The sequence below is a fragment of the Dermochelys coriacea genome, chromosome 25, assembly GCF_009764565.3.
Source record: "Dermochelys coriacea isolate rDerCor1 chromosome 25, rDerCor1.pri.v4, whole genome shotgun sequence".
In the NCBI taxonomy this organism is placed as follows: domain Eukaryota; kingdom Metazoa; phylum Chordata; order Testudines; family Dermochelyidae; genus Dermochelys; species Dermochelys coriacea.
The window spans coordinates 3,175,604-3,193,441 of NC_050092.1; the positions used below are offsets into that span (position 1 = coordinate 3,175,604).

General features: G+C 59.0%; 1 protein-coding gene across 3 annotated transcripts; it reads left to right on the forward strand.

Annotated features, from left to right (window-relative positions):
• Nucleotides 1-1,971: 1,971 nt before the first annotated feature.
• APBA3 (amyloid beta precursor protein binding family A member 3) lies at nucleotides 1,972-17,815 on the forward strand. 3 transcript variants are annotated; one of them, XM_038383881.2, is made up of 11 exons: nucleotides 1,972-1,990; nucleotides 4,339-5,617; nucleotides 6,574-6,613; nucleotides 7,878-8,023; nucleotides 9,283-9,369; nucleotides 11,243-11,401; nucleotides 12,083-12,262; nucleotides 12,680-12,892; nucleotides 14,005-14,127; nucleotides 14,836-14,976; nucleotides 16,244-17,815. In XM_038383881.2, the coding sequence occupies exons 2-11, from the start codon at nucleotides 4,385-4,387 to the stop codon at nucleotides 16,313-16,315; spliced, it is 2,394 nt and encodes a 797-aa protein (XP_038239809.1). In that variant the 5' UTR covers nucleotides 1,972-1,990; nucleotides 4,339-4,384; the 3' UTR covers nucleotides 16,316-17,815. The 3 variants fall into 3 exon arrangements, with proteins under 3 accessions (XP_038239809.1, XP_038239808.1, XP_043358750.1); XM_038383880.2 differs by lacking the exon at nucleotides 1,972-1,990 and adding an exon at nucleotides 3,219-3,533; XM_043502815.1 differs by lacking the exon at nucleotides 1,972-1,990 and adding an exon at nucleotides 3,225-3,533 and having other exon boundaries at nucleotides 14,008-14,127.
• The last annotated feature ends 23 nt before the right edge of the window (nucleotides 17,816-17,838 follow it).

Below are 17,838 nucleotides of genomic sequence, written 5' to 3' on the forward strand. Positions count from 1 at the left end.
TGGCACCTGGCACTGGCCACTGTCGAGAGACAGAATAGATGAACCTTTGCTCTGATACAGCATGGCCGTTCTTACGTTCTAAGGCTATAACAGCCTTGTAGGATTAAGAGCCCTCCAGGAATTGTAAAAAGTCTCAAGAGTCCATAGAATCATAGAACTGGAAGGGACCTTGAGAGGTTATCTAGTCCAGTCCCCTGCATTCATGACAGGACTAATTATCTAGACCATTCCTGTCAACTGTTTGTCTAATCTACTTTTAAAAATTTCCAATGATGAAGATTCCATAACTCCTTAGGCAATTTATTCCAGTGCTTAACCACCCTGACAGTTAGGAAGTTTTTCCTAATGTCCAACCTAAACCTCCCTTGCTGCAATTTAAGCCCATTGCTTCTTGTCCTATCCTCAGAGGTTCAGAAAAACAATTTTTCTTCTTCCTCCTTGTAACAACCTTTTACATACTTGAAAACTGTTATCATGTCCCCTCTCAGTCTTCTCTTCTCCAGACTAAACAAACCCAGTTTTTCCAATCTTCCCTCATAGGTCATGTTTTCTAGACCTTTAATCATTTTTGTTGCTCTTCTCTGGACCTTCTCCAATTTGTCCACATCCTTCCTGAAATGTGGCGCCCAGAACTGGACACAATACTCTAGTTGAGGCCTAATCAGTGGGGAGCAGAGCGGAAGAATTACTTCTCGTGTCTTGCTTACAATACTCCTGCTAATACATCCCAGAATGATAGCTTTTTTGCAACAGCTTTACACTGTTGACTCATATTTAGCTTGTGGTCTGCTTTGACCCCCAGATCCCTTTCCACAGTTCTCCTTCCTAGGCAGTCATTTCCCATAGACTAATTTAAGAAAGAAAACATGTTTTATTTTCTGATTGAAAAGCAGAGCTATGTATAATCACTTCCTCTGATTTCCATCAAGAGCAACTGAAATGTCTAAAGACAGCACTGACTGTGACACTGAAAATAAAACTGATCAGCTTTGTGGGAGAGACTTAAGGAGATCAGCACTCATCGGGTCTCAGCCAAGGCTAGGCAAAAACTGCTCTCTCCTGGCTTTCATCCTATCAGCTGGGTGACGGGGAGCTATTTACCCACATGAAGGGCTTTGAGTGCCCCCCTGGTCCAGGAGCTGCTAGCGCTGCTGCTGGCTGTGGGCACGGGCTGGCAGGGGGGGGGTGCTAATGGGTGTACAGGCTCTCAGTTGCCCAGCTGAAGGGGGCATTGGAAACCTCATTAGACCAGCTCTGCGCAGGGGTGGGGAAGGACAGAACCATGTAGACAGCTCTCCAGTGCACGGAGCCAGCAGCCCACACAGCCAGGGAATGTACATTTCCCACCAGCCAGAGCCGGGGGGCCAGCCCTGTCAGCCAATAGTGCTTCTAGGACCCCAGCTAAGGGCTGTGGGTTCCTCCGCAGAGCACAAAACAGCAGCTCGCTTTCCTGTTTGCATCCTGTTGTGGTGGGAAACTGGGGGGCAGGGGACATGCCCCCCCACGCACCCCTGCCTTAGCCATATGGGCACAGTCAGGCCCCTGCTCGCAACTTTGCAGGAACGGGGTCGAAGGGCAAATATTTTCTCTCGCTGATTTCACTTGCTCCTCGGATTGACATCGCTAGGGTGACCAGACAGCAAGTGTAAAAAATCGGGACAGGGGGTGGGGGGGCAATAGGCGCCTATATAAGACAGAGCACCAAATGTTGGGACTGTCCCTATAGAATCGGGACACCTGGTCACCCTAGACATCGCTGTGGAGGAACGTGGCCCCGCAGCAGCGGCTTTGCAGCGCCCGGCCCCAGGACACTGCAGGGCTGGGCACTGGGAACTGCGCCTCCGAACTACATCCCCCAGCAGCGCCCCGCGTGCCCAGAGCTGCGCTGCCCGGCCCAGAACTACATCCCCCAGCAGCCTCCGGGGCCCGCGCATGCTCGGTGGAGGGGACGAGCAACGGGAAGATGGGAGCGGCAAACAGAGGCTCGGGAGTAAGTGAGGTTTAACTCCGCAGCCCCCATCAAGGGCAGCTGCCGGCGAGAGGAGGGCGCCCGGGCCTGGGCCCCGGGAGACTCCGGCACACAAAGGGTTAACTAAGCCCCGCTCCCTGCATCGCGGCGTCTGTAGGAGTTGCTGAAACTTTCTCGGGAGTAAGTTTTCTCTGCGAGGCGGACGTGTGACTAACACACCCCTGGCTGCTGGGTCCTTTCCTAGCCGGCCAGGGGCAAGGATTGCCCGGCGGATCTGGGGGATCCCCTTCCTGGCCTTCAGCCCTGGCTGATGCCGCCAGGAAAGAGGGATGCAAAGCAAGCGTTCGTTAGAAATAACTTTGCTGCATAAGTTGAAGGGCTTGGCTCAGAATGAGGGGATCGGGTCTGTTTATTAAATGGTGACCGCTGGGAGATGCGGCTCGCTAGTCCTGATGCTCCAGGCATCGTCAACAGGTGGGCAACTTACTAGCCCAGGCCCAAGAGCTAGTTGCCCACCTTCTATCACCTTAGTGACTCAGATCCTGCAATCGGCCCCCCTTGTCCCAGCGGAGCTGCAGTGAAGTCAGTGCCCTGGCAGCCCCCGGGGGTGGAAGCCTGGAAGCGTCTGATTGCAAAATCAGGGCCTAGCTAAAAGAAAAGGAGGACTTGTGGCACCTTAGAGACTAACAAATGTATTTGAGCATAAGCTTTCGTGAGCTACAGCTCACTTCATCGGATGCATTTGGTGGAAAATACAGAGGGGAGATAGAGAAATACAGGAAAATATCAATCTCCCCTCTGTATTTTCCACCAAATGCATCCGATGAAGTGAGCTGTAGCTCACGAAAGCTTATGCTCAGATAAATTTGTTAGTCTCTAAGGTGCCACAAGTCCTCCTTTGCTTTTTGCGAATACAGACTAACACGGCTGCTACTCTGAAACAGGGCCTAGCTAGTTGCTTTTACTCACCAATCTAATGAAACCACCTTGTATTGGGGCAGTATAATTTTGTAAGGCTAGATTGTGGTTATGGGGCCAGATTCTGCTCTCAACGATGCAGGTGTAAATCAGGAGTAGCTCCATGGACTTCAGTGGATTCTCTCTTGATTGAGGCCTCCCTGTTTGTGTGTCAGACGTTAAGGTGCAATGTAAGCAGTATGAGAGGGCGTGTGGGGGCCCGAGGGGACTGTGACATTTCTACATCCCTCTGGGATCTGACAGAGAGGAAGCAGCCTTTGTAGGGGGGCGATTTCAGCATTCTCAGCACAGCTGCTGGGAGAGACACAGGAAGCAGTTGCTGATCTGCGCATGGTGACCTCCAGCCTTGTCCTGCTGGGGTCTGAGGGTGCTTCCCAGCAGCTCCATGTACATCCATGGATCCCTGCCCTCCAGGGGAAAGCAACTGATTCTGAGAAACGTGGCCCGGCAGAGGTGGACATAATAGCTCTTCAGAAGGAGTTTTTTATGAGTCTCCTGCACAAACCCTGGGGCTGGATTCCCTGCAGCAGTACCAAGAGCGGGGGTTGAGCCCCATTGCAAGCAAGGAAGTGCCCACCCTCTTAAGGTTAGACATTGGATATGTTTGGAGAGGGACTAAAGCAAGAATTGTTAATGTGGTCCCAGGGCACCAGACTGTAAGTCAGGACTCCTGGGGACTGTTCCTGGTTCTGCCACTGACTCACTGCCTGACCTTGGGCAAGTCCCTTAGGGCAGAGTTCTCACAAGTGGCTACTGGCTTTGGGTGCCCAACTTGAGAAACCTGGAAGGGGGCCGATTTTTCAGAAGTGCTGAGTGCCCACAACTCCGAGCGGGAACCGAGGGGGCTTAGCACCTCTGAAATAATCAGCTTGGGCTCCCAGTGTCAATGGCTGCCTTTGCAAAATGTCATCCTTAATGGCTCTGTGCCTCAGTTTCCCCTTCTGTAAACTAGGGACAGTGAGATAGGGCCCTCTTCGGAGGCTGGCCAGTGAGATTCGGTCATTGATGAGTATAACGTGCAGTGCAACAGAGAGACCGATGTGGGTTTGCAGACTTGCCCAGCGTAGTCTGAGTGCCGGCCCACACCTTACTCCCATTGATTTCAATCCTCACTGCCGCGGAGGATCTGGGCCTGAGGTCCGTGGCATGGGAGACTCCACACGGCTACTCCCTATGGGTTGCAATGGCAGGAACAGCTTTGCAGCTGCCTTTGTTAATTTAGCCCTGCCCAGCCTCTGCTGCTGATTTCCATCCAGAAGATCCGGGGCTGGATCCTCCGCGGGCCTGACTCAGGGCAGCTCTGCGGGGATCTGGTCTACGAAGCTGTCTCTGCTCTTACTTTCAGTTCTGCCCATGTCTAACCTCCAATACCTCTTTCCTTCTGTTCTCAGTGTAGGGTGAGTTTCTTCTTCCCCCACCTGGGCAGGAGTGACCGTGATGGACAACAGCATGGACTTCCAAACCGATGCGTGCCCGGGGCCTGGCTTTGGCAGCCACAGCCTTCCCGGGGAGCTCCTGGAGCCTCCAGCCATGGACCTGGAGGAAGGGGGCTCACCAACACTGGCCATGCCAACGGCCTGTGAACAAAGCCTGTGCTGCCTGCAGCAGCCCGGATCCCCTTTCAGTGCCCTGCGCTCCGACCTCAACCCCTCTGCTACTGAGGCTGAACTGTCTGTTGGTGCAGCCATCGCAGAGCCAACTGTTCCCGAAAGCCCTCTGGGGGGCCTGCAGACCCCCGGCTCTGCAGCTGCTCTGGACTTAGCCCTCCGGGCAGCTGTGGAAGCACGTGATGATGCTTGCAGGGACCTGGGAAGGGGGATGGAAGGCTGTGAGGACGCTGCAGCACCTGGGAGCGATGCTGACTGGAAAGGGAGCCCAGAGGGTGCACACCGGGGGGTGGATTGTCCCAGAGTCCCGTCCAACACGGAGCAGAGTGACCTGATTTGCATGGACCTGGATGAGGAGCCTGAAGCCCACCTGAGAGGGAAGGAGTGGGCTGAGAGTGTGGAGGAGGACGACCAGTTGGAGATCCAGGGCCTCCTTGCCCAGCTCCAGATCCTTAGCCCCAGCTTCCGCGACGACTTGCCTGCCTTGGAGGACGACCCGCTGCTGGCGTCAGACCATGACGCAGGCCCTTTTGGGGGAGACACGGTGCTTCCCCACAAAAGGGCCTTTGGCCGCTGCCGGGGCCTGCTGGGCAAGTGCCCTCCCTGCCTGCTGCATGTTGCCATGGGGAGAGGCCTGGCAATGCAGCCCTGCCATGCTCAGCCCTCCGCCTGCTCCCAGAGGAGCCAGGAGAGCCACGGCCTGCTCTTTGCAGAGGCTGACCGGGAGGACTTGCTAAGCCTCCTGCACCATGAGGGGGGACTCCTAGTGGAGGCCAGTGAGGAGACCCCCCTCGCCAGGTCAGACGTCCTGGCCGGGAGCGACGGGGAGGTCCTGCAGTGCCAGGAGAGCCCAGCGGCCCGGCAGGTGGAGGGGGCCGCTTCACAGCCAGGCAGCTCACAGGCAGAAGGCTCCTGCCAGTGGTATCGGAGAGAGGGAGCCCACGAGGGAGACTCTGCCTGCCTGTCCCCGGGCAGTCGGGACAGCTCCCCAGAGCCCGTGTGGGTGGCCATGTCCCCTCCTCCCAGCCAGGGTCTGGAGCAGCCCACCCCCAGGAGCACAGCTGTGAGTGCTTTGCATGCTGGCTGGAGGTCTGACCCTGGGCACCTTGTCTTGGGGGGCCCTGGGATTGGGTGGGGCTTTGAGCTACCTCTGGATGCCAGGCCTGGAGCTGAGCGCTCTGACAGATCCCTGTGACAACGGCTACACGGGGTAGTTGGGGGTCAGCCCTAGGCACAAGAGTCGCTGACAGCTGCCCCCAGGCTGGGGAGCGGGGTGGTGGAGGGGAGCAGGATGCGGAGAGCAGCTGCCCCTGGCTCCCTGCCATGTGTGGGGTGTGGGGGGAGGCGTTCCCGAGGGCAGCCGGCAGGTCGAGGGGCTGCTGACACCCATTGTTAACTTGCAGCCAAGCAAGGGGTCCAGCGTCACGTGTGGGGGCCACTGAAGCCCAGAGCCCGGGTAGGGGTAGGTATGGACCCTCTCAGGGCCAGGGACAAGGTCTGCTCTCCACTGTGTGCATGGGAGACTCACACATCCGGCCACTGCGAGCTGAGACGGCACTCGCATCGGAGGGTCTGGCATGGAAAGAGCGGTTCTGGGGGCACTGCATGATGGGCTGGCAGCGGGTACCAACTGGAGTCCCTGCCCCCCTCCAGCCCTGTCCCCAGAACATCCCCTACCCAGGCTCCCCAGCAGCTTGACCGTCCCCCATCCCTGCCGGGGCTCACACGGTTCTGGCCGATCCCAGGCTGCTGAGCTAACCCAGAGGCCTCCACCCTGGCAGCAGCTGCCCACTGACCTCAGCATCCCTGGCCTGCCCCTTTCTCTGCCCCTCGCACCCAGAACACTGAGCCCTCTGGCCTTGTCCTGCTGCTGCTCTCGGTTCCTCTTTGGCTGCTGCTCGGGGATTAGTTAGGTCTTGTGCCCATCACCGGAGCCTTGGCTGGAGGTGGCCGGCAGGTGTCCCGGCGTCTGCGTCCCCCTGGGTGCTGACACTCAATGCTCTCATGGTTGCTTTGTAGGTTAAAGAATCCCAGGTGGCCTATCCGGCCTTCAAAGAGGGTGAGTTACTCGTATACTTGTAACAGGGATAGAACCCAGGCGTCCTGCTTCCCCATCACCTGCTCTGACCACCAACCTGTGGGCTGCCGTGTGAGTGGCAGCCCCTCCTGGGTGCTGTGTGGCTAGTGCACAGCAGGCCGGCCCAGCCCGGCCGGGGAGGGGAGGGGATTTATGAAGGGCGGGGGTTTGTCTTTCACTGCCCTGGCTCATGGGAGGAAGGCTTTCTGGCTGCCAAGTCCTGGGAGAGGGGCCAGCTTGAGGACACTGGTTCGAATCCTGCTCTAGTCACAAGTGACCTGTTGTGGCCTGTATGAAACGAGTTTGGAGGGTCTCAGTTGGGTCCCCATGCTGTGTAAACCTTCTTGTGGCTTCCTATGACTGGGATCCCCCGGGGCAGCCGCAGCAGGGAGGTCGAGGAGGCTGCACTCCCTTTTGCTCAAGGAAGGGGTCGCTCCAGCTCAGGGCTCAGGCATGTGTGTGAATGGGGGGGGGGCTGGGGGCACTTGCCCGGCCGCTATTGGTGCCATCAGCCTCTGGGGCTGCCGACGTGGCACCTGCCAATGGCACATGCAGGACAAGGAGATGCCACAGGGGGCTTGGCATTCCCAGCCCTATGGAGCAGGCAGCTGGTGATGCAGGATACCTGGCTGGGGACAGATCCATCTCCCCTGCAGCTACCCCCAAGAGATCTGGGCCTCTCGGAATGGGGCAGTGCCTGCAGGGAGCTCAAAGGTGGGGAGTAATGGAGAGCTGCCTTGGGAGGGGTGTGAAAACCAGGGTTGAAAAGCAAGTTCTGGTGGTGCCTGCTGCTGCTCAGGCCCAGCCACCTGCCAGCCCTTGCTAGGCCCCGGTGCTGCTGCCTGGGCCTGGCTGGATGCACATCTCTGTGTCAAGAGGGGAGCTTTTCCCTGCTCTGCAGAGGGGCATGCATTGGACTTTTTCGCACGGAGGGTTCAGGTCTGTAAAGCAGGGGGTACCGTGCCCGGGCTGATCTCACTCATGCTGAGGGGCATTGCAAGAACGCGGGGGCTCCAGGGGGTGCTACAACTTTAAACGGGGGAACGAGATGGGAATCGCCCTGCTGAGGCCTGGGGTAACCTGGCCCCCCAGATAAAAGGCTGCTGAGAGAGGCCATGCGCCCCCACACCTGCAGTCAGCAGCAGCTGGGCCTGGCTCCAGACCGGTGTCTCAGGCCATGGGCATTGCAGGGAGGGGAGGAGCGGGGAGGCCCTGCCTTTGCTGACACCTGCACCTGGCTTCTCAGTGGCAGGCCCCTGTGAGCCGGAGGATCTCCTGGATGGAGTGATCTTCGGAGCAAAGTATCTGGGCTCTACACAGCTGGTCTCAGAGAGGAACCCCCCTGCCAGCGTCCGCATGGTGCAGGCCCAGGAGGCTGTGGACAGGATAAAGGTGGGTGAGGGCGCCAGGTGAGCTAAGCTTCGCTAGTCTGTGCGAGCCGGCACTGCCGCCTGCGTCTCTTCAGGAGCATCCAGCCCTGGGGGCAGAGGCTGCTGAGATGAGCTCCTGGCACTAGTTGATTTTCACCCGCCAGGAGCCAAAGCCCAGCTGTCTGGGACTGCCCAGCCACGGTGCCCCCATCGATGCAGCCGAGGAGGTGCCCTCTCCCGTGCCCAGAGCACAGTGTGCATCCTCCTCTGCTCTCTGCCCTCCCCACCCTGTGCCCGTCGCAGGCGGCTCCTGGCTCACTGGGCTGGCCTGGCACGTAAGCAGGTCGAGGGAAGTGTGGGCCCCGAGGGTGGGATCCTTGTCCATTCCCTCGGCTGCAGCGGGGCAAAGCTGAGCATGTCACGAGCCGATGCTGGTGTTTGCATCAGGTTCTCGCCCACCCCTGCCATTGCAGCCAGCAGCTGAGCTTTGAGTGGTGGGTAAAAAATAGGGACCCCCCCATTTCCCGGGGCCCCACTCCAGAAGAGGGTGCTGCTGACTTCACCGAGGTGCGTAGCTCTGTTTATACTCGGACCTGTAGGCTGCAGGGAGCAGGTGTGAAGAGCAATGAAAGCAGGTCACTCCTGAGTCTGGTTGCAGCTGGAAGCTGAGCTCCCGCTCGCTAGGCTGGGTGGAAGGTGTGGGGAGGATCAGTGGGGAGAGTTGATTCGAACAGGGTTCCAGCAGTGGGATGCAGAGAGGCGAGAAGGAGGAAGCAGTGGTCAAAGCACAGGCCAGGGAGTCAGGAGACCCGAGTTCCAGTCCCACCTCTTCTACTGGGTGACACTAGGCCAGGCCTGGCATCTCTGTGCCTCAGTTTCCCCTCCTGTAAAAAGAGGCTGATTGATTCCTCCTGTGCGGGCTGTCTGTAAAGTGCTCACTGAGGGTTGCTCTTGACAGGAGTCATTCAGAGATTGGGTTTGCCCTGCCTTCCTCTACCCAATCTGTCATGTTAGCTGCTGCTAGCCAGCTCTGGCATTGCAATGGGCTGTGAATTCGCCCATCCCAGCACCCCAGACTGCATGTTCATGGAGACCCATTGCTCCTTGAGGGGAAACGGAGGCGCAGAGAGGAGTGGTGACTTACTCCTGGTCACAGAGAGAGTCAGGGCAGAACTGGAAATAGAACCCAGGAGTCCTGGCTCCAAGTCCCTTGCTTTGAGCCTCTGCCCTGGGGCTACTGGTGACCATGCACACGGGTGCTTTGTCCTTACCATGCTGCAGGCACCGGAGGGGGAGTCCCAGCCCATGACCGAGGTGGATCTCTTTGTCTCCACCCAGAGGATCAAGGTCCTGACGGCTGACTCGCAGGTGTGTAGGACATGGGATGTCGTTACAGGGGTGGGTCACCTGTGCTAGGAGAACCGGTCTTGTTTCTGTTAGCATTCTCCCACCCTTGGGACATCACCTTCTCTGCACCCCGCCCTCTCCAACTCAGATCAGGGCACTTGGTCCGTGCAGGAAACTGGCCTAAGGCGATCGATTGCACGTGGTGCAGGTATGCTGGGATTGTGACCCCACCCGGGTAAAGAGGCCTTTCCTCCTGGAGGATCCACTGGCATCAGTGGGGATCTCACAGCTGCTGCCAGAATGCAGCCACCTCTGGGGTGGACCCAGCAGCAGTTAAAAGTTTACATGTAAAGGGAAAACCAATTGGTTCTGTGCGTTCCTTATACCAGAGGCGCCGACTTCCTAATGTACCAAGGGGTGCTCTTCCCTGGGGCCCACCCCCACTCCGCCCCTTCTCCCCCAACGCCTCCTGCACAGTCGTGGAACAGCCGATCACAGCAGGCGGGAGGTGCTGGGAGGGAGAGGGAGGGGCTGACTCAGGAGTCTGTTTTTTTTTTTCCAGAGCCCCCACAGTGTTGGAGCCTCCACCTTAGGCCTTCTCTAGGTTCAGAGCTCCACTGATACAGAGCCTCCTGTGCAGGCTCCTAAATTAATCTAAACCTGGCTTCTGTTGATTGATTACTGAGCTAAACAACATCAAAGTACAACCATTTTCAATCTCAGCATGAGCATCCCAGCAGGGTTCCGCGGCAGTTTCACTGGATGGATAGAGAAAGCCGAAGAGGATTCGTATTCTCCTTTATAACCATCGGGCATGTGCAGTCAGGTCTCCGCTGGCTTTGCTGGGGGTCTCCTTGCACGACCCACAGGAATCATCCATCCACTCAATGCATAGTGGCAGTCAAAAAAACGAACAGGATATTGGGAATCCTCAAGAAAGGGATAGATAATAAGGCAGAAAATATCATACTGCCTCTATAGAACTCCATGGTACGCCCACATCTTGAATATTGTGTGCAGATGTGGTCGCCCCATCTCAAAAAAGATACAATGGAATTGGAAAAGGTTCAGAAAAGGGCAACAAAAATTATTAGGGGTATAGAACGGCTTCCGTATGAGGAGGGATTAATAAGACTGGGACTTTTCATCTTGGAAAAGAGGCGACTGAGGGGGGATATGATAGAGGTCTATAAAATCATGAGTGATCTAGAGAAAGGAAATAAGGACGTGTTATTCAATCTTTCTCATAATACAAGAACAAGGGGCCACCAAATGAAATTACAGGTAGCAGGTTTAAAACAAACACAAAGTATTTTTTCACGCAACACACTGTCATCCTCTGGAACTCCTTGCCAGTGGGTGTTGTGAAGGCCAGTACTATCACGGGGTTTAAAAGGGAGCTAGATAGATTCATGGAAGATAGGTCCATCAATGGCTATTAGCCAGGACAGGCAGGAATGGTCTCCCTAGCCTCTGTTTGCCAGAAGCTGGGATTGCGTGACAGGGCATGGATCACTCGATGATAACCTGTCTGTTCATTCCCTTTGGGGCACTTGCCATTGGTCACTGTCAGAGGACAGGATACTGGGCTTGATGGATCTTTGGTCTGACCCAGTACGGCTGTTCTTATGAGTGGCTCAGGAGTCCTTGGCTGAAGGCGTGTCCAACCAGATGGGTGTTCTCCCAACGGTGTGGCTGGCGTTTGAGTGAAATAGCCACTAGAGCCCCAGGGTTTTAAACAAGCCGCGAAGAACCCTTCCCTCCTCTCGGTTAACAGGCTCCCCTGGCTTGGAGACTGTGCTCCCATAATCCCGCTGGCACTCCAGCTGTCCATTGAGACCACCAGGGCCAGTGGGGTAGATGACCCCTGAATTTCTCATGCCCCCTCCCTCAGGAGGCCATGATGGACCATCCGCTCCAGACCATCTCTTACATTGCGGACATCGGCAGCATCATTGTGCTGATGGCGCGCAGGAAGCTGCCGCGGCGGGCAGACACCTCGCGGGAGAAGCAGCTCTACAAGATGATCTGCCACGTCTTCCATTCTGCGGATGTGAGTCTCGGTGGGCCGGGGTAGGGGGCGAAGCATTGCGCGGGGGCTTTATGCTGCGCAGGGGCTTCAAGCCTGGAGCTCCAGATCCCAGTCCTACCCGAAGCCCAGTAGGTGTCACGAGCTGGGGGTTCTCAGCTTGGCCTCCAGGTGGTGCTGTTCCTTGAGGCGTTTCAGTGGCACGTCTCCTTGCCGCTGTGCTGGGCCTTGTCCCTGTGGGGGCTGGGAGCTCGCTCACCCCCATCTCCAGCCGCCTCGGGTCTAGCTTGGAGACAGTAAAGAGAGCCACCTGGGGAGTGGGTAGGGTGGGGGGGTCCTTTGTACTGTTGGGGAAAGCCAGGGCTGGGGGGGAAGGGTCTGGGGAGGGGAGAGGCGTGAGGGTGTCTGTGCTGTAAAGGGGACCTGGGGAGTGGAGGGGAGAGGTGTGGGGGTATCTAGAGGGGATTGGAAGTGACTATAGCACCCGCTGCCCCGCAATACATCCCAGGTTCTCTGCAGCTGCCCTAGCAGGGTTTGGCTGTGCCCCAGACAGGCTGGCGGATGGCAGATGGGTTGGCTTTGACCCTCTGGCACTGCCCAGGCTCTTGGGTGCTGGGGGTGTTGGAGGGTGGAGCCCTATACCCACAGGTGCTTGGGGCCCAGCACCCCGCTGCTGGGGTAACCTCTGGGCACTTTCTCCTGCAGGCTCAGCTGATTGCCCAGGCCATCGGGCAGGCCTTCAGCGTGGCTTACCAGCAGTTGCTGCAGGCCAGTGGCATCGACCCGAGCCAGCTCTCCCCTGGCCAGGACAGCCGCGCCCTGGAGAGCCAGGAGCTGCACAACGGGGATCTGGCCCACTTCTCCAAGCAGGAGAACTGCAAGGATGTAAGAGCTGCCTGCAGGGGTGGGAGGTGGGATCAGCTCCCTAGCGTCCAGTGCTCCAGCTTGGCTCCCTGCAGTGCCTCCTGCTGGTGTCTGCAGCAGTTGGGAGCCTCCTGTGTTGCGACCTGCCAGCGCCCTGCTGCGGGAGCTGGGCCTGGAGTAGCCGGGGGCTCCCCCAGGGCTAGTGCCCAGGCCCCGCTCCCTACAGCCTCTCCGGGGCCCCACCCTGCCCAGTGCCAGTGGTGTACCTGCATCCTCTGGGATCCAGATCTGGAGTAACTGCGAGCCACTCACTCCTCTTGGTGCCTGCACTGCAGCCTGCTGCAGCCCGAGCTCCCGGCCACGCGGTGTCGCCAGCCCCGAGGTCCCCCAGCGCCCGCTCTGCAGCTCAGTGGGCCCTGCGCTCTGCCCGGCCTGCAGGTCTGCATCCGCAAGCAGAAGGGGGAGATCCTGGGCGTCGCTGTGGTGGAGTCTGGCTGGGGCTCCATCCTACCCACCGTGGTCGTCGCCAACCTCATGCATGGTGGCCCTGCGGAGAAGTGCGGGGAGCTGAGCATCGGGGACCGGCTCATGTCCGTCAACGGGACAAGCCTGGTGGGGCTGCCCCTCGGCACCTGCCAGAGCATCATCCGGGTGAGCAGGGGGAGGGGAGATGAGGGGGGAGGGAGGACAGTGGGATGAGTGACTGGGGAAGGGGTTGGGGGGACAGTGAGGAGGAGGTGCTGAAGAGGTGAGGGGGTTGGGAGGGGACAGTGGGGCAGGGGTGGCTATGGAGGTAGTGACAGGGTTTGGGGGACAGTGGAGAGGGGGCGAGTGGAGGTGGGAGGAGACAGGCAGGGTGGCTGTGAAGGGGGTGATGGAAATGGTGAGACTGGGGGGACAGTGAAGAGGGGGCAGTGGGGATGGGGGGATGGTGGGGCACAATGGTGAGGGGGTTCTGGGGGTCAGGGGCACTGAGAACGGACAATGGAGGGGGAGGATGGTGGGAATGGGGAGGGAGTGTAGGGGGTGGGGGGGGGACCTGTGCCCAGTTCCTGGGCCCCTTAGTCTGTGATAGCAGACACCTTTCCATCAGAGGTGCTCAGTGTTGAGGGACGTGCAAGCTGGGGATGGTGCTGCAGCCAGGTGGGGGTGGAGCAGGGGCTGGAGCCTTCACTGCTGGGATGCGGGCTGGGCCCAAGAGCCCCCGTGGGTGCAGTGAGACCTTCCAGACTTAAGCCTGCAAGAGTCTGCCACCAGGGAACCCAAGAGTCCTGGCTCCCAGTGTTCTGCTCAGATCCCTCTGCAGGTGGGACTCAAGCTGGCCCTGGCCCTGGCCCTGGGAGGATCAGCTCCAGGCTCAGGTGTTTGGGGGCATCCTATGAGACGCTTCCTCTGGGAGGTGTCCGAGCAGAACACGGACAAGCCCAGCACTGCGCCAGAGGGCAGCATGGCCTAGAGGTTTGAGCAGGGCAAGCTGGACTTGGATTCCTGAGTTCTTTTCCCTGACCTGCAGTGTAACCTTGGGCAAGACTGTGCCTCAGTTTCCCCCTTTCCCCCCCACATAAAAGGAGGGTGGTAATTAGACCCGCCTCCATGTAAGGTGTGTGGAGCACAGTGGCCATGTTCAGTTCTACCCTCCCTTCCCCCTACATGGCCCCAGAGGGTGTCATGGGCCCAGTGGGCGTAAACCTGCTCCCCTATCTTCCCCCCCACGGCTGGGCCGATCCTGATTCCCCTGTGGCGCTAATGAGCCCCGCCCCCAGCAGGACCTGAAATCACAGACCGAGGTGATGCTGAGCATCGTGCACTGCCCGCCCGTCACCACAGCGATCGTCCGCCGGCCCGACTCCAAGTACCCACTGGGCTTCTGCGTGGAGGATGGCATTGTGAGTAGCAGGAGCCTGGGGGGCGGTGCTGCGGGGGGAGGGCCAGGGGCCCTCTGGCCTGCACAGATGCTGCACCTGGGGCGAGAACTCAGGCCCTTGTGCTCCAGGCTCGCTGGCTGGCACCATTTGAGCTCGGGGAGAACCTCCAGCTGCCCAAGAAACGGCAGGCATGTGGCCCTGGTGGTCGTCGAGTCCCAGGAGAGGGAGAGAATTTCTGGTCCCAGCCCCACGGGCAGTGATGGGGCTGGTTCCATGTGGGGCTCGTGAATGCCGAGGGTAGGAAGCGGGGTGAGCAGCGAGGCCTGGGTGCGTTACCCCAGCGCCCACAGACTGTCTGCTTTCACCCTCCCACCACGGTACCAGCTGCCAGGCCGATGCCCTGTGCCAGAACCCCCGTGACCATGGCCTTTTCTGGACCCCAGCTCCCTGGCACTCTCCTGCTTGGAACCTTGACTCTGGTGACCCGGCCCTGCTGCCTCCAGGGTCGGTCCTGCGCAGGGCTGAGCCCCAGCTGCCAGGGCGCAGAAGGGTGCTGGAATGTGCTGAGTGAGCAGTAGGGGGCGCTGTGGCACGAGCGCAGCGTGCCGGGAGGGGCAGGCCCAGGGGTGGGTTTCATGGGCTAGATTTGCTCGGCTTGGGGAGGCTGCGGAGGATGGCGTGCTGGGGGCGGGGGCTGGCCTGCTCTCACCGGCGCCCCCTGCCAATCAGATATGCAGCCTGATGCGAGGGGGGATAGCGGAGAGAGGCGGCATCCGCGTGGGCCATCGCATCATCGAGATCAACGGGCAGAGCGTGGTGGCCATGCCGCACGAGAAGATCATCCAGCTCCTCACGCAGGCCATCAGCGAGGTGAGCTGGGCCGAGGCCAGGGGCGTGCAAGCCCTTTTCCCCATTGAGGGGGCTGGCATGGGGCAGACCCCTCGCCCTGAGCCCCTGCCATGGCTCGGGGGAGGGAGGGGCAGGTACAGGGCAGACCCCCGTCCAAATCCCCCCCACCCTGGCTGTGGGGAGGGAAGGGCAGGTATGGGGTAGACGCCTGCCCTGAGCCCCCTGCCTCAGCTGGGGAGGCTGGTTTGGGACAGACCCCTGCCCTGTTTTGGGGAGGAGGGCTGACTCCCACCCTGAGACCTCTGCCCTATGTTTAGGGGGGTCTGACATGGGCCAATTGCCCCCAGCCCTACAATTTCCTGGACGTTCATCTCAACTCCCGGTCCTGCTTTGCAAGCTGCACCCTCTTCCGGGGAGGGGATCCCTCGTCACACTGCTGAGCAGCACACACTTCAGCCTGCTGCACCGCAGGGGCTGGACTCTGGGAGCAAAGCCTTTTCTTCTGCAGCTCCCTGCTCCCACTGCCCCTTCTGTTCATCCTCTGCCTGCACCTGAAGCCTCAAGCAGGGGCTGATCTTCCATGCCCTGGGCTGCAAACTCTATTAGGGAGAGACCAGCTGCCCTCTTCTCCCCCCGCAGGGCAGCACAGCCCCCTCTGGAACTGCGGGTGCTGTAGGAAAGGGTGCCTTGGATTCGCCATCCGTCCATGCTGGCACTGAACTAATGCCCAAGCGGTGCACAGCTCACTCTCCAAAGCTACAGGCTACTGCAGGGCTTTGGAGGCTGCAATGGGGGGGCAAAGTGATGGCTATTTACCCTAGCCCGTCCGTAAGCCTGCTGGCAGGGTTAATGCAGGTTAGTGTGGGAATCCCAGCCAACTGGCCTGAGCTCCCCTGCAGGCCTAGGCAGGTTCAGGGTTCTGCTAAGAACTGTTGGTCTTTTCTGTCAGGCCTTCGAGTTCACCCTTAGCCTGGGCAAGAAACTCCACATCCTGCCCTAACCTGTGTTTTTCACGGGTAGTTGTGCCCCATTAAAACCAGTGGCTCAGCTCCACCCCAGCGGCAGCTGCATTTCAGCAGACGGGGGAGAAGTAACTCTTGCAGCCAGTACCTGGACATGTAAAGTGCCTTAGTATCTCTAGACTATGCTTTATCATGAAACATTTCCCCTGGGTCCTTCTCCCAGCCCAGAGAGGCTGGGGCAGATGAGTGGCGTCTGCAGGGCTCTGAGCCCAAGTGGGAGTATCTGAATGGAGCGCTCCCAGCTGATTCATTCCTTATCTCTCTAGGTCCATATCAAGACCATGCCAGCCTCCACCTACCGGTTACTGACAGGCCAGGAGCAGCCCATCTTCCTCTGAAGGGTGGAGTTTGCATGTACCCGTCTGTGGCTCTGCACGTGCACCAGCTACATGGCTTTGGGGCCCCGGCTTGGGGCAGCAGCCCACCAGGAAAGGACGTCACTGCATCTCCAGTTCCCTCAGGGCCTGCTGGGGGCCAGATCCTGCCGCTTTTCTTGTTTCATGCAGGGACCCAGAAGGCAAACCCGCCTTTGCTTCTTGATGTGCTTTGCCTGGCCTCACCACAAGGGGACTTTGCACCAGGCCTTAGAGACAGGGACCCAAACTCCTTGGCTCCTCTCCTGGGCCTCAGCCGGTCTGCAGCTGGAGTCGCCAGCTTGTGCCACACAGTACAGATCGGGGCCTTGTTGATGGGGTGGGCCCTGGAGAATGCCAGGGGCTCTCTTGGCTCCGCTGGCCCTGTGTGCGTGGCTGGCTGGGATGTACCTGCTCTCGGGTCAGCCCAGGCGCTTGCAGGAGGTTCTGGAGTTGCCATGGGGGCAGGGCATGGTCCCTGCCCTGCTTTGCAAAGGGCAGCGACTCGACTGGCTCGGACGGGCGCTCGCATTCAGTACCTCATGCTGAAGCTGGAGCAGGGCCTGGCTGCAGGGGAGGCTGTTCAGGATGTGGTTTGTGTGGGCAGAGATAGTTTTCTGGCCACTGGCAGGGCATCAGAGAGCCAGTGCCATGCTCTGTGCCCCTCCTCACTGCCTGCAGGAGGAAGATCCTGCCTCATGTCTGCTGAATCCCGGCTGAGTCTGCACTACAGATCAAGGGCGACAGGCCTAGTCCTGGCTGCTCCCTCCCTTGTCCTGCCATCGGCCTGAGAGGACCCATCAAACTGCCAGCGATACCAGGTGTAACACCAGCTCAGGCTGAAGAGGGGTTGCTACCCAGATGGACACGGCCCCTCTTGGACCTGCTGGGATGTGAGGGGAAACTCCCTCTGCTTTCCTGTTCTGCCTTGTTAATGCCGTTTGTAACCCTTCCTCCCCCAGCACCTGGGACCAGGCTGGGCCTGCAGCCCATGGCATGAGAGCCAGATTCGTCTGCCAGCTGGCCCCTTGGTGAGGTGGGTCAGCTGCGCCCTTGTTCTGAGAGAAGCTGCAGGAGCAGCATGACCTGGCTTGGGCCTAGCCCTGGGCGTGGGGGAACGTCTGGCTGGAGCAGGCAGCAGAGACCTGGCCAGCCACAGTGTGTTGGGTGGGAGAGCACAGGAGAAAGGGGCTCGCTGGGATCCCACTCTGCTGCTGGAGCCTCTGCCCTGGGCCGTTTCTGTAAGCAGGGCTGGCCCTGCGGAAGGCTGCTTGTACTAAGTTAATCGCAGTGGTGGTCCCAGCATGAGACACAAAGTGGGGGAGGTTGGACCAATGTTTGTCCAAGAGAAGTTGGTCCAGTCCCCCTTGTTTTCCCTGGACTAAATCAGAGTCCTGGGTGCTCCCTCGGCTGCAGGAAGCCCAGGGCTGTGAGTTTTAACCTGTACTGCTGGCTGATGTAAGAATAAAGGCTGTTTGTGGCGTGTCTAGGACTGACTCGGTAAGTGA